General features: G+C 34.7%; 1 protein-coding gene across 1 annotated transcript in view; it reads right to left on the bottom strand.

The window, feature by feature from the left end:
• UBN2 (ubinuclein 2) overlaps positions 1–17,026 on the bottom strand; it is an 85,052-nt gene that overhangs the window by 46,295 nt on the left and 21,731 nt on the right. Inside the window, exons 4-7 of the mRNA XM_019653243.1 lie at positions 16,666–16,803; positions 15,869–15,972; positions 13,710–14,208; positions 5,048–5,118 (exon numbers count right to left, since the gene is read on the bottom strand). Coding sequence (XP_019508788.1) covers positions 5,048–5,118; positions 13,710–14,208; positions 15,869–15,972; positions 16,666–16,803 — 812 coding nt within the window. The remainder of the gene's footprint in view (positions 1–5,047; positions 5,119–13,709; positions 14,209–15,868; positions 15,973–16,665; positions 16,804–17,026) is intronic.

Raw genomic sequence — 17,026 nt, 5'->3', positions numbered from 1 at the left:
AATAAAATAAAAGGAAAAGCCATCATATTCTCAGCAGGACAAGCCTACGAATAAATAATTGAGGTTTCTTCCAGGATAGAAGATATTGCATCTGGCAGCTGCTGCTGTAGATAGATGAGAACAGATGTTAAGTTGAAGGCCAAGACCAAACTGGGGCTCTTGGCAACAAACTATGTCCAAATCTTCACATTCTATTAAAGAGAAGGTGCAGCCAGACCAGATAGACTTAATAAATACTTTTCACAAGTGTAAGATGCATCCAAAGACTCAAATAACCACTTTTGGGGAAGGAAAGAAACCCTGCCCTATCAAATGTATCCATTGTTCCTAAGATAATATTGCAATTTCAGGAACAATGAAATGTGGATTGGATACCTATGTTCCTCAGAACTGGCAATAGAAAACTCTTGTTACTAGAGAAGCCAAATACAATTTTAAAAATGGGAAGTTTAAAACCTGTAAGGACCAGAGGGTCAAATGCAGAGGTTCATATGGAAAACAATCTGTGTATAAACACTTGGTAGAATAACAGCATGTGGTTAGATCTCCATTAAAAGTCTAGACTCTGGGTGGGAGGCTTTCTAGGCTTGCCCCACTATTAAAGGTTAGATGAGGCTGAAAATAGAATAGCAATTCCAAGTAATAAGAGATTCCAAGGAAGGATAGATTGACTCAATGACCTACTTATAAAAATCAGTGGTTTCCAAAGAGGTGGTAACTCTGTAACAGGAAGAGCTGACTCCCTGTTCCTAAGCCAATAATATTAGGTAAAAATTAGAGAAATGTATTAACCCTAGAGGTTATTTACTGTATTGGCTTGTCACAAATATATACAATTCCTATCTGAGAGGATTATACAGTTATGTGCCACATAATGACATTTTGGTCAATGACAGACCGCACAGATGACAGTGGTCCCATGAGGTTATAACGGAGCTGCAAGCTTCCTGTTGCTTAGTGATGTCACAGCCACTGTACTGTCCATCACACTACTCTGTGCATGCAGTGATGCTGAAGTCAAAAAGCCTACTGAGCTGCCAGTTGTATAAAAGTGTAACAAAATTATGTACACTACATAATACTTGATAATAATAAACGGTTACTGGTTTTTGTATTTTCTATATCATACTTTTTACATTTTATTTTGTTACTCTACTTATAAAAAAAAAGTTTGCTACAAAACAGCATGCTGTGCTACACTGGTGGCAGCCTCATACATCTTGTGTTTACCTTGTCTCTGGATTGCATCATTTTCTCTTGTGTTTGATTTAATCTTGTGTTGTTTTATCATTTTATTGTAGCCTAAGTGTACAGTGTTTATCAAGTCTACAGTAGTGACAGTAACATCCTGGGCCTTCACATTCACTCCCCTCTCACTCACTGACTCACCCAGAGCGACTTCCAGTCCTGCCAGCTCCATGCATGGTAAGTGCCCTATACAGCTGTACCATTTTTTATCTTTTAGAACTCATGTTTTACTGTACCCTTTCTATGTTTAGATATATATTTACTATTGTGTTACAATTGCCTATTCAGTACAGTATTCAGTACAGTAACATGCTGTACAGGCCTAGGAGCAACAGGTTGTATCAAACAGCCTAGATGTGTAGTAGGCTACCATCCAGGTGTGTGTAAGGGCACTCTGTGACATTTGCACAATGATGAAATTGCTTAACAATACATTTCTCAGAACATGTCCCCATCGTTAAGCAGCGCATGACTATTTTAAGCACGCATCTCCTCTAATTTTTTTTTTTAAGAATTCTAATCTTCTAAGGTTTAAGAAGTATCTGGGGACAACTGCAAACACATGACAATCAAAGGGTGAATTTCAGATATTTTCACATTTATTTCACAGAGAAATAAAGGTTCTCCTGAAGTGGTGAACTTTCCTGAGCCCTGCCCCCTTCCTTCCATCAGGCTCCTTTTCCTTCTTTAAGTGAAATCCACCCAAAAGCAGATTTTCATGCATGGAAGTTACTATAAATGGGACGCAAATCTCTGATAGTAAATTATGAGCATGACATGACTAAAGGCTCTAAACGGATGAAAACATACTGGGACCATCTGCTGTTAATGCATGAGAGAACAAACATGGGTTTTGTTGAGTAAATAGGCTAGAAACTCAGTTTTATATCCCTGTCTATACAAGGCTCTCATTTGTCTCTGGAGAAGCTTCAGAGAAATGAACATGGGAATCCGTACCTGAAGCAAGGGCCACCTTGGTAAATAAGACTCCCGCTCAAGAATATTCAGTAATAACTACTATGGTATTTTCACACAGGATTCTAGAAACAGTAATTTTCTCATATGGAAGATATATGACATACCTTCCTATCCCATCAACTCCCTCTTTTTAAAAAACAAAATATTTTTCTTATTCAATCAGTGTAAAACACTACTAAAAGAAAAGCTCTTAAGTCCAAATGAATTCTGGAATCTACCAAATTTCTTGAATTTTTACTCAACTATTCCAGAAATCCTATCAATATTGTCCAAATAACACAATCATCAAAAATCACTAACTGATGAAAGACTTAGAGAGCAATAACCCAAAATCAAAATCTCCAAAAGCTCTTATCTCACAGCAAGTGTTCAAAACTCTATTGATGTGTTAACTGATAACAGATAAGAGCTGTGTTCGTCCCTCTTATCTCTGAACAACAACTTTATTCAAGGGGGCTGGTTCTAGGGTTCCCTAAAGGCTTGGTGTAGAACAGGTTAGAAATGTGGTTGCAAAATTGTTTGAGATTTTTCCAGCCTCTCAAGAGAATAAGGAAAAGCTGTAGCTTAGAATTAATCCTTTCACTCTGTTAACTTTCCTTTATTTCAGAGAGAGAGAGGGAGTGAGGGAGCGAGGGAGAGGGGGAGAGAGAAAGAGAAAGAGAAAGAGAGAGAGAGAGAGAGAGATAGAGAGATAGAGAGAGAGAGAGAGAGAGAGAGACTAATTGATAAGCCCATTTATATTGAGATTCAAAAGTTACTAGACACTCATGAGCTCCTTACAGGAGCCTGTAACGATGAGATGGCAGACAGGTGACATTACGAGTGTCTAGTAGGATTGGTAGTACCTGCCTAGAGCATTTGTTGAGCAGAGCTGTCAGGTTGAATTGGAAGCATAGGCAAAGAGTGTCAGGATTTTATTAGCAAAGTCTATTCGAGGTAAAGGAGGAAATAGGGGAGGAGATCAAGCCAGCATGTTTTGATCCGCATCAAATTCAATTAGGCAAAAAGTAAAAAGGTTCCCTATTCCAGCACGCTCGTCTCTTTTTCTCCCCAGCATAAGGAAGCACTGATGAGACAGAGCCAAGACACACCTGGATAACTTCATGGGAATAACTACCCCAAATAATCATGTACCATATGCCCTTTGAAGATGAGCTCAGTCCAAAGCAATAAGGGAAGTTTGTTTTAGAAAATGGAAAAAGAAGCTGGGGCATAAGAAAGTGACTAAAAGGGAAAAAATTCAACTGCACACCAGGGCTTGTGGAATTGGAGGTACACTCTGTGTGAAATAAAAAGTAAATGGGCTCCAAAAAACTAGAGGATTTAAGATAGACATGGCAGGAATTAACAGACAAGCCTGTTAATGGAATGCTGATATTCTGCTTATTTGAGATGTTATGTTTCAAGGATGGCCTTTTGATTCTCCCAGGGGAAATATAGTTGTTCCCTCTTACAGAAGAGTAAAATAAAAAAGAACTGTCTCAGTCTCAGGAAAAAGACCTGATCTAGTAAACTTAGGGCTTTCAAGTGGAAAGAAAAAGAAGAGCTAGTCAGATCCCTGATTATGGAATCTGGGACAGGGCTGATGAGTAATGGTTATACTGTTTATTGAATCTGGGGTTTTAAGGGACATAGGTAAAAGGAGCTGGTGCAGACAGGAAGCATTTATTTGCCTTGCTTTCAGGCAGACAGATCAATCTGAATATCCCTGGCTAAGATAAAGAAGAATGAAAACAAGGAATTCACCATAGTAGCAGCATACTATCGGGTTGTCGGAAAAGTCATGACGCGTTTTTGCAACGGAAAACATAGAAAAAATACGTCATGACTTTTCCAACAACCCAATACGTTAGTGTTTCATGAGTCCATGGGCATCAACAACATAATTTTAGTACTCCAGGATAATGAGAGACTGCAATTAATTAAAACAGTTACCAGAACCAAACAAACCAATCTGTCCTTTATATCTCATGAGAAACTGTCTCCATTATGTATATAGAAAAGACAGAAATCATAGTATTAGAAACATTGCTTTCCTGTTTCTTTCTATATGCTGCTACTGAACCACCATTATTTTTACTCCTCAGAGAGGAGTAAAACTTGCTGCTTTCCCCAGGATCACTTCTTTTTGGCCCAGTTCTGCCTGCAGCCAATTATATACTCAATTTCTGTAACCAATGGACAAAATTTATAGGCCAATATATTTATAAGTACATCTTACCAGACCACAATCGTAGAATCTGCAACTTCATTAGTATCAAACTCTTAAATAAGAGTTAAAATTATCACTAATTTAAATACAATCTATATTACATATGAGTGTTTACCCTCTCCTTCCTAGTTTAACTTCTGTCTTTTCCGCATTGGACACCATCATGATTTCTTCACTAAACATACTTTCTATGTGGCTATAAATGTTTGTATGTATCATAATTAACTTCACTACACATCAATGGAATTATTTTTCCCAAATCCGAAAAGCAGATAGAAAGTTACACCAAATTTAATATAAACACCCAGAATTATCCCAGAAGGACATTTTCACACAACCTGACAAAAAGTACGTTTCAATCTGAAATACTATTCAACCTATACAGTGGTCTTTGTCTCTGGCACTTATAATACTGGAAGCTCTGATTATCCTAAGGGCTTCCTGCAGTGGCATCACACACACTGGGGGGCTGAAAAGGAAGCACTGATGCATGAGACTAGCCAACCACTCAAGTATTTGTATCTCGAAAGTCTATTGTACTTTTAAATGAATTCTTAAGGCTTAAATAATTTTTAAGGTGTTTTTGAATCAAAGAAGAAAATTACTTACTCCAGAAGAATATTATTCATATCCTGTGTAAAGAATTTTTTCCTTCCTTCTTCATCAAAAAGTTTGGCAGCCTAGAGAAACATAAGATTGGCAATATAACTCTCAATACACACATTATTTGTTTCCATATCTACTTAGTAAAGAATAAGCTCCCTGAGCATGGGACTATGATTTACCTCACTTTTTATCCTCTTAATACCTGGCATTTAAAGTAGGCAATTAAAGAATGCTATAACAATTTAGCATACATTCAATTATTTTCCATTATGCTTGTATTTAATTTTTCTCAATCTTCCTAAATTCACAAAATTATACATACAAGACTTTTTAGTGCTGTGGGTGTCTTGTGTATTTGCACTATCTGAAGGTTTGTTTATTAACTGTTGCTGTGATCTCCACGGTAACAGAAAGCAGATGTCTCACTTTCTACAGACGCTATTGTCTACAATATGTCTGATATGCTATATTTTATACACATTACCACGTTCAATACTCAAAACAGCCGATGACATTGGTATTATAACCCCCATTTTACAAACAAGAAACCTAAATCTTACAGAGGTTTCATGATATGCCCTAAAACCACACTGCTGGTAAGTGATGGGTGGGCCCAGGACGCAGACCAGAAGCTTTCTGACTTCAATTGTGCATCACTCACACCTTGTACAAGACACGCAGCTTACTGCAGCCAATCTGGGCTCTACCTAATCACATACTAACAATGAAAAAATTAGCCCGGGTTATTATCAACAGGTACACAAAAATCAATTCAATGAGCTTAAGGATAATATTTTCCAACTGACCAGAAATAAGGGGTGTACAAACCAAGATACTTTTGGTCTTTTGATTCTCCTGGGGGAAAAATAGTTGTTCCTTCTTACAGAAGAGTAAAACAAAAAATAATTGTCAGCTCACCGAAAACAAAGTGTGTACAAACGAACACACTCTACCATAAGCAAATTTTACAGGGGAAATCACAAAAGATGGTTTATCTTAAGATCCACCAGATATAAAAATGAAAGAGGCCTGATCCAATAATCTGAGCAAGCCATATATTGACTCTGTTAATCTACCAAGTTATTTGAAAATTTTACATGCTATGAATAGATGAGGAAATTTTATGAGATGTGCCTCAGAACTTGTTAGAAAGGATAAAGCCTGGGTATGTGTAGGGGGCAGAAATATAGGAAGAAAGCAAGAATGAAAACTAAACTTCAAGAAATAGAATTAAAACAAAGTCAACAGGTTGAACAGTGGAAGAATGTCACAAAGTGAGGACAGAACAACAAGAAGCAACTCCTTATCAAACATGAGCATTTTAGACAAGGATGAATTCTCATCTCCTGAAGGAAAATTTCAAAGAAAAAATACGGAAAATTCATAGATATCAATAAGTGAAATGAATCTTCTTATTGATAATTTCCTACTAAGCAGTAATATTAATCCTGGCATGGCTACTATACAGATGATAGTTTTTGGTATATGAGATATGACAGAGTTTACAAGATTGAAACACACTCATTACTAACCAATTTTGTTTATTAAATGAGAAGGAAGGGCATATAACACTACAAAGTGCAAGCTATGGGGCTCGGTGGTCCTGCCTTTAATCTTATTTTGATTCATGGCTCAGCCACTTAAAAGTTATGCGGCTTTGGGCAAATCTGTTAACCTTCTGACCCTCAGTTCCCTCACCTATTAAATGGAAGAACACTACCTACCTCACATATTGTTGGAGGGTTAGCCTATAGAGTATGGAAAGTATGCTAAACCAAGCCAGGGCACTGTCTCCTGAATGGCAAATGGTGCTTTGTGAAGTGTGGGACACAGTAACACTGCACTCAATACACGGTATAGATTTTAGCTAAATAAACAACAGCTATCATTATTAATTACATCTTGAAACACCAGCATCACATCACTAGCACTTTTTAAACCTTGAAAGATTTTAGGGTAGGGGCAACATGGGGATAACAAAAAGCATACACTTCAGAGTCAGGTGAGCCTTGTGTTTAAGTTTGGGCTGACTAGCTGTGTGGACTTGACCAAGCTATTTAACTTAAGTTGCTTAACTGTGAAAAGGGAACACTACCTATACTTCATTCTTGGAGTGGTTAATAAGATTACATAAAAAAAATCTACTCGATTAACAAAACTATAGATTGTATACTTTTCAAAAAATAAGAGCAGAAAATAGCAAATGAATGGACACAAAAGAGAGAGAGGGAGCAATAAAACAGGATATTAAAAATGACAGAATAAAGTTCAATTATATCCTTATAACAACTGTAAAACAAAATCATTTGCTAAAAGAAAAAAAGACTCAGATGATCAATAAACCAATTTCCATTTATATGCTATCTATAAGAAAAAGAGCGAAAATAAAGGAACTCAAAAAGGTTGAAAGTAAATGATGAGAAAGGCTATACCATGCAAAAATAAAGAGAGAAGAGTCTACAGTACAATCACACAAAATTGAATTCAAGATAAAATGCATTAATAGCATAAAAAGGGTCACCTTCAAATTATAACCATCAAAACAAAGATCTAGCCATCAAGCATTTTAACAGCCAAACAACACAGCTTGGAAACAAACAAAGCAAAAACTATGGTAAACACAAGTTATAACCTAAGAAACACTGGCAACGAGATACTTTAACACACTTCTCTAAGTCCTGGACTAATGAAGCACAATAACATAACTAAAAATACAGGGGAACTAATTAATAAGTCGAGACCTCAGAAGAAACACTAGAGAACCAAACACAGAAAATAGAATTGAGAATTAAAATCCCAAGACCAGTTGTTGGAAAAATTAGAAGTCCTGCACTCCCCTAATCAGATATTTAAAATTCAGAAAGTTAAGAGAAATACAAGAGATGATTAATAAATGTTAAAATGTGATTTAAATGGATTACTGTAATCCTAGGAGAAAGAAGCAAGTTGTAGAATAGTCTGTACATTACAATCCCATTAACAATTACTTTTAATAATAATATAACATTTGGAAACACATCGATTATAATCCAGAAAAATAAACAGTAGTTTAATAGTGGTCATCTCTGCTGGGGGTGGGGATTATCAGATAATTGGAAATCTTTCCCTAAGTATTAAATACATTTTTTTGGAAATACATGCTGTATTGTATATTTTACTTTTATAATAATAAAAAAAAGAGGACTAAAATATGGCATGAGTTTAGATAAACACACTAAAGTAAACAAAAAGAGTATTTTAAGCTAGGTTTGGCCCATTTTAAGTAAAAATAATATTTCCCTGAGATTAAATGAAAAAATGTGATGATATTTATCTTCTACTACTTAAATAGAAGAAGACTATGAATCCAAGTTGATCTGGAGAGAGATGTGACATGCTAAAACCACAACTGTTAAGTTTGTCCTAGTAATTTACCAAAGCTGCTGATTAGCTGGTAAAATCAATCAGTTACATTTCTGCAATGTTACTGCCTGTTCCTACCTTCTCTCTAGTTTCTTTACATGATTATGTAAGCCAATAAATACTGTATTTATGAAAACTATGCAGAAAGGTATTTATATAGCAAAGTGAAATAATAATACAATCAACTGCACCCATGTTATAATTATATATATAATAAATTCTATTTCTATTTAAATGCAAAGGTCTACGCTATCAGTTGATTTCTCAGCAGAAATTTTATAGTCTAGAAGAGAGGAGCAAGATATATTTACAGTGCTGAAAGAAAGGCACCTACAACCTAGAATATTATACCTGGCAAGGTTATCATTCAGAATTGAAGGAAAGATAAATATTGGGTTGTCAGAAAAATCATGATGCATTTTTGCAACGAAAAACATAGAAAAAATATGTCATGACTTTTCCAGTAACCCAATATGTTCCCAGACAAGCAAAAATTAAGAGTTAATCACCACTAAACCAGCTTTACAAGAAATGTTAAAGGATCTTCTTTATGTAGAAAAGGCCATAACCAGAAATAATGAAGGAAAAAAAAAATCTCACAGGTAAAGGCAAATATAGAATTACCACAGTGGATCGATCAGCCACTTAAAAACTTAGTATGAAGGTTAAAAGACAAAAGTAACAAAATTAACCATACTATAATAAATAATCAAGAGATACACAAAACAAAAAATATATATATAACATCAAAAACACTAAGTGTGGAGGGCGGAGTGAAAGTGTAGTGCTTTCAGAATGTGTTTAAACGTAAACTGCTTAAAATAAGACTACTATAGATATAGATGGATATATATGATTCTCACAGTAACCACAAACCAAAACAATTACCCAAAATATGAGAGAGAGAGAGAGAGAGAGAGAGAGAGAGAGAGAGAGAGAGGTAGGTAGGTAGGTATGGACCCAAACAAAACAGTAAAATAAACCCTAGCAAACCAAATGCAAAGAGATGGTGAAGAAGGAACAGAAAAGAACTAGAAAACAACCAAAAAACAATTAACCAAATGCCAATAAGTAAATACCTGTTAATAATTATTTTTAAATGTAAATGGATTAAATGGTCCACTCAAAAGACTGAGTGGCTGAATGGATTATAAAACACGAGTCATCTATTGGGTCGTAGGGAAAGTCATGATGTATTTTTCTATGTTTTTCAATGCAAAAATGCATCATGACTTTCCCAATGACCCAATATATGCTGCCTACAAGAGACTCACTTCACATCGAAAGACACAGACTAAAATAAAGGGATGGAAAAAGATGTTGCATGCAAATAGAAATGAAAAGAAAGCTGGAGTAGCAATACTTATATCAGACAAAACAGACTTGGAACTAGAGATGTAAAAAGAGATGAGGACATTACCTAAAGAGAAACGGGTCAATCCAAGCAATAAAGCAAATAATAATGAACCTAAAGGAAGAAATTAACAGCAATAGAATAATAGTAGGGGACTTTAACAACCCCTAATATCACTGGGCGATCATCGAGACAGAAAATTAATAAGGAAATAATGAACTTAATGTCATATTATACAAGATTGAATTAACAGACATTTATAGAACTTTTAATCCAAAAACCGCAGAGTACACATTTTTTCAAGTGAACATGGAACATGTGATCTCCAAGACTTAATCACATATTAGGCAACAAAACAAGTTTCAGTCAATTCAAGAAGACTGAAATCATATTAAGCATTTTTTATGACACAATGATATGAAACTAGAAATCAACTATGAGAACAAAATTGAAAAAAAATAAACATGTGAGACTAAACAACATGCTACTAAACAACAAATGGATTAAAGAGGAAATTCGGAAATAGTTTGAGACAAATGAAAATACAGCTCCCAAAAATTTATGGGAGGCAGCAAAAGCAGTTCTAAGGCGAAGTTCAAAGCTATATAGGCCTACCTCAAGAACCATCCAAAATAAACAACTTAACTTTACACCTAAAGGAACCAGAAAAAGATGAACAAATAAAACCCAAAGTAGAAGAAAGGAAATAATGAAGATCAGAGCAGAAATGAATAAAATTGAGTCTAAAAAAACAACAGAAAAGGTCAATGAAAGCAAGAGCCGCTTCTTTGAAAGAATAAACAAAAATAACAAAACTTTAGCCAAATTCATAAAAAAAAAGAAAAGAAAAAAAAGAGAGCGAGCCCAAATAAAATAAATCAGAAATGAAAAAGGCGAGGTTACAACTGACACCACAGCAATACAAAGAATCATTTAAGAATACCATGAAGACTTATATACCAACAAATAGGACAACCTATGGGAAATGGATAGATTTCTATAAACATACAACCTTTTAAGACTGAACCAGGAAGAAACAGTGAATCTGAATAGACTGATTACTAGCAACAACATGGAAGTTGTAAGAAAGAAAGAAAAGAAAGAAAGAAAAAATAAATAAAAGAAAACCTCACAACAAATAAAAGTCCAGGAGCAGACAGTTTCATAGATAAATTCTACCAAACATTTAAAGAAAAAATAATACCTATCCATTTCCAAGTATTCCAAAAAATTGAAGAGGAACACCTCTGAACTCATTCTAAAAGGCTACCATTACCCTAATACCAAAACTAGACAAAGACCCTAGAAGAAAGAAAATTACAGGCCAATATTCATAAGGAACATATAATTCTCAACAAAATACTAGTAAACCGAATTCAACAATATATTGAAAAGATTATACACCATGATCAAGTGGATTCATCCCAGGGATGTAAGGAAGGTTCAATATCTGCAAATCAATTAACATGATACACCACAGCAACAAAACCAAGGATAAAACTCATGTGATCATCTCAATAGATGCAGAAAAAGCATTTGACAAAATTCAACATCCATTTATGACAAACACTCTAAAAAATGTAGGTATAGAGGGAACTTACCTCAACATAATAAAAGCTATATATGACAAACTCACAGCTAACAACATAATGGTGAAAAGCTGGAAGCTTTTCCTCTACAATCAGGCACAAGATAAGGATGCCCACTCTCACCACTTTATTCAACATAGTATTGAAAGTCCTAGCCACAGAAATCAGACAAGAAAAAGATACAAAAGTCATCCAAATTGGAAAGAAAAAAGCACTATCACTGTATGTAGATAGCATGATACTATCTACAGAAAACCCTAAATACTCCACCAAAAAATTATTAGAATAAATGAATCCAGTAAAGTAGCAGGTTACAAAATTAATAAAAATCTGTCACATTTCTATACACTAATAATAAAGGATCAGAAGGAGAAGTTAAGAACACAATCCCATTCACAACTGCATCAAAAAGAATATCTAGGAATAAATTTAACCAAGGAGGTAAAAAACCTGTACTCTGAAAACTTCAACACAATGAAAAAGAAATTAAAGAGGACACAAATAAATGGAAGAATATACCATGTTCATGGATTGGAAGGGTTAATATCGTTAAAATGTCCTTACTACCCAAAGCAATCTATAGGTTCAATATAATTGCTATGAAAATACCAATGACATTCTTCTCAGAACCAGAAAAAGTAATCCTAAAATTTATATGTAACCACAGAAGACCATGAACAGCCAAAGCAATCTTAAGAAACAACGTTGGAGCTATTGCACTCCCGGATTTCTAATTATATTATTAAGCTAGAATAATCAAAACAGTATAGAACTGGCACAAAACAAGATAGATCAATGGAACAGAAATAAACGCTCACGTACATGGTCAATTAATCTATGACAAAGGAGGCATCAATAAAAATGGAAGAATAACAGTCTTTTCAATAACTGATGTGGGGAAAATGGGACAGATACATGCAAAAAAAATGAAGCTGGACCACTTTCTTACATCATATACAAAAATAAATTCAAAATGGATTAGAGTAAAATGTTAGAACTGAAACCATAAAACTCCTATAAGAAAAGATAGGAAGTCAACTCTTCGACATTAGTCCTAGTATTAAGTTTTTGGATATGTCCTCTCCAGCAAGGAAAACAAAAGAAAAGGTAAACAAACGGGACTTCATCTAATTAAAAAAGCTTTTTTGCACAGTATAGGATACCATCAATAAAATGAAAACACAATCTACTGAATGGAAAAATATATTTACAAATGATATATCTGATAAGGGATTAATATCCAAAATATGTAACAAAAATATAAACCAATCAAAGAAAGGACAGAGAACAGACACTTCTCCAAAGAAGACATATAAATCGCCAACAGACATATGAAAAGATGCTCAACATAACTAATTATCAGGAAAATGCAAATTAAAACCACAATGAGATACCACCTCACACCTGTCAGAATGGCTATTATCAAAAAGTCAACAAACAAGTGTTGATGAGGAGGGGGAAAAAGGGAACCTTCATGCACTGTTGGGAGTGTAAATTGGTGCAACCACTATGGAAAACAGTATGGAGATTCCTGAAAAAACTAAAATTAGAACTACCATATGACCCAGTGATTCCACTTTTGGTTATTTATCTGAAGACATTCAAAACATTAATCCATATAGATAAATGCACACCTATGATCGCTGTAACATTAGTCACAATAGCCAAGACATGGAAGCAACTCAGGTATCCATTAATACATGAATTAATATATATACACACACATACATACACAATTACTCAGCAGTTAAAAAGAATGAAATCTTGACATTTATGACTACATGGATGGACAGAGTGTATTATGCTAAGTGAAACAAGTCAGACTAAAATATCCTATGGTTTCACTTATGCATATGTGTGGAGTCTAAAAAACCCCCCAAAACCCACAAATGAATAAACAAAACAAAAACAGACTCACAGAAATAGAGATCAAACTGATAGTTTCCAGAGGGGAGGGAGGTGGGGGGACAGGTAAAAAAGATGAAGGGCAAACACAGTCAGTAATAATGTGATAACTTTGCACAGCGACATGATTATACAGTAGACTTAGTGTGATGAACACTTCATAAGTATATAAATGTTGAATCACTGTATTGTACACCTGAAGCTAATACATACCAACTATACTTAAGTAAATATGTAAATATAAATATAATAAACAAAAAAATAAATGCTTATGTACATAGGTTTTAGCTAAGGAGTAGAAGGAAATTAAAAGCTTGTTGTTCATGTCAGTGTTGGGATCGATGGTTATTTTTGTCTTAAAAAACATTGTTATATCTGTGCAGCAAAGAAAAAAAGGGAACATTATTTCACTTACTACACGGAGGTCTTCAATACGCTTTTCAAGAAGGACAGGTAGACCCTCTGGGAGTGTAGGTACCACCTTGGGCATCACCTGAGAGGCATAGGTTGGCTGGGTGGTGTTTCCATTCTCTCCCCCTGACTCCGAGAGGGGGCTACCATCAGAAGCAACATCCAGAAATCTGTCCAAGTCGATATCATCTAGCATCTTTAGGGCACTTTCAGCTTCCTGAAACAGTTCACGTTCATTGCTAACAAAAATGGGGAGGTCCGGGTCAGCATTGTTCAGGTTTAAGTCTGAGACATCACTTCCCAATGCAACAGCAGTGGAGGGGGGTTTATTCAGAGCAGTGGTCATTAAGTTCACTGGGACTTTGACGGGGACTTTCGGGTTAGACTCCTTATCTAATGCTTCCTTCTCTTTCTGAAATTCTCGTATCATGGCAGCTAGAGAAAGAGAATCTTTATAACGTTTCTTCTTTTTTTCAGACTTGTGTGAATTTAGAGCCACAACTCTGTGAAGAAAAAAGTAATCAGTTAGGCTATGTATGATTTTAAACATCAAAGCCCTATGGAAATAAGTAGGCACCGATGATCAAAATATTCATTTTGACAGGCGGGAGAGCAAATTTCTTATTAAATTATACTTTTAAAATAGCATCTTCATCGTTATCTAGATTGTCACTTATGAAAGGTAAATAGGTACATGGACATTTGAGAGAAGAAAGTGAAAGAAAGAAAGTCAACAGAAAGAAACAAAACTGAATGCAGTTCAGGTTTATTCAATTATACTAAAGTTAACTTACTATTCTTTTTGGAGTGTTCACATTCTTTAGTACATCTATAAAGTAGTCACCTAAAGGATTAACTAAATAAAGAAATGTACTTTTGCTAAAAAATAGAGTTGCCTTACAACCGGTGAAGCCCATACATAGTACACCTTCAAACTTGTAACCCAGGTGGCTGATGCTACAAACTGCCAACGAAATATAAAATCCTCTTATCAATCTGCGAACCTTCATTCATCACCATGTTGTCTATCTAGACCCTACCTTCTGATCATTTTTCACTTTCCATAACAGCCGTGTGAGGCAATCAGAAAGATGAAATCTTTTCTAAACTCTGTGGCTTATGTGCTTCTATGTGCACTACAGAACCTAAAAGATTATTAGCACCTCGAGGGTAGCCCCATGTTTTTCCTACTGTTATACACCCAAAGCAGAACAGTGCCTCATATACAATAGGTATTCAAGAAATATTTGTGGAATGTTATAAGTTTGAGAAAATGATAAATTCAATAAAAGCCATAACTTACAGTTTTTGTTTCCAAAGACACTTACTTGTAAATAATGAACATTTAAAACAACCCTTAGTAATCTGTATGTTCTTCTTAATAATTTCTCAATGACTCAAGGGTCACTATAATCTCATACTCAGGAGGGGATAAACACCTCCCTACATCAACCTTGTGGGTACTGACAGCTCCAAATGCACATGTGTTTCCCCTGCTAGGGAGGGGAGGAATATCCAGGCTCTCAAGTTTCTATACCTTAGTTTTTAAAAAAAAAGGCTTAGAGGCAGGGGCAATTGGTAATTTTATGACTGCATGGTACAAATGCTTTATTCTTATAATTTAAGGTTTTTGAGATATTCTACTTGGTTTTCAGAGGCACTATCATTAGCTAAAGTCACAAGTGTTAAGGATAGCTACATAAAATACTTTTTTTAGATTAAAACAACCATAAATTGTTTACATAGATGACTGTCAACCCTCAATCCCCAGACACTTAAGCATAGTTTTGGTACAAAAAGTTTAAAATGATTTGTTCAATGCTGTTACCTTTTCAAACTAGTTCTTGTTGGTAAAAGCTGTAATAAGCAAAATACTTAATGAACCAATCTGTAAATCTGATGTCTCGATTAAGATAACAAAGCCTTCTATTTACTGATAAATAAATATTAACACATTGTGGACCAGTGACACAGATTTGCATCTATACATTTAAATGCCTCGTCCTCAATGTGTTAAAATATAAGTTAGTAGGTCATTGATATTTAGAAATAGTGTATTAAATTAGACCCAGCTAAGCTGAATTATTTAATGTGAAATATATCTCCCAAAAGAAGAGCTAGTCATTCTATGACACTGATTCTCTTATGTTACATTTCACATACCCCAGTTGTTTGGGTACTTTTTTCCTTGGCTTCTTCTCCTTTTCCCCTTCCTCTTTCCGCTTCCGCTTCTTCATCTCAATATCATCTTCTTTTATTTTGGGAATCTGCAAAATGTCAAAAGAATGCATCACTTATCTAAGTATCAATGTTTTTCTCTGATGTTAGCAATCCAGGGCAGTGTTTTTTCTCAAATTTCAGTCAGCATTAGAACTGCCTGTTAAAAATGCAGATTCTTGGGATCCAGGAGCACTCCCACACTTAGTTTTGATTCAGTTATGGGGGTAAAGCCTATAATCTGCATTTTTTAACAAACATTTTGGTGATTCTGGTATAAGTACGTCTTTGGACCATACTTCACAAAACATTTATCTAAGGACACTCTCTCTCTCTCCATTTCCCAAATTTTATTTATATATATATATTCATATTCTTTTTTCTATAGAATTTGCTTTACAAATTACATCTTAGGGAAGGTAAAGGCTATTAACAGTCATTTCTATACCAAGCCCTTAACATATCCTAGAAACTTAACTATATCCCAGAAACAGTAGATTCTTAGACCACATTTGGAGAGAGAAGTTATAAAAGAAAAAATAATTCTACTATGATATAAATATCAACTTCCCCATAGCTACATAATTTTATTTTAAAGCATGTAATTAACTATAGATTCATTAATCAAAGGTTAGCATTTTTCTTTTCCTTATATTCACAGTATAAAGCACAAGTAAAAATTCAAAAAGTACATCCTATTAACTGAATGCTCTCATTACTGTTGCAATGTTGAATAAACTCACTTTGGGTGGCTTGTGCTTTTGGTTGTCTGTAGTATCTTCTTCTTCAGTATCTGAAGCTTGGCGAAACTGAAGAGTGCCAGTGTTGATATAAAAGCCTCCATATTTTGTTGTTAGAGAAGCAGGAACTAATTCATCATACTAGATTAAGAAAAAAAAGATTTCAGATGTATCTTATCTTTAATTCTATAAATATGTCAAAGAAATTCAATTACCATGTCAGCATCTTCCTGAAATCCTACCTGCAAAACTGTGCAATGAGAATGTTTATAGAATGAATTTAGAAAAAATTAATAGTTGGAATAAAAATAACTAATAATTCAGTACTTATTAGAAAGGCACTTCTGGAATAATGAAGCAAATT

This window comes from Hipposideros armiger, unplaced genomic scaffold (genome assembly GCF_001890085.2).
Source record: "Hipposideros armiger isolate ML-2016 unplaced genomic scaffold, ASM189008v1 scaffold_201, whole genome shotgun sequence".
Taxonomy (NCBI): domain Eukaryota; kingdom Metazoa; phylum Chordata; class Mammalia; order Chiroptera; family Hipposideridae; genus Hipposideros; species Hipposideros armiger.
Note: the sequence above shows the minus strand (reverse complement) of the source record. Positions and strands in the feature narration are given on the sequence as shown.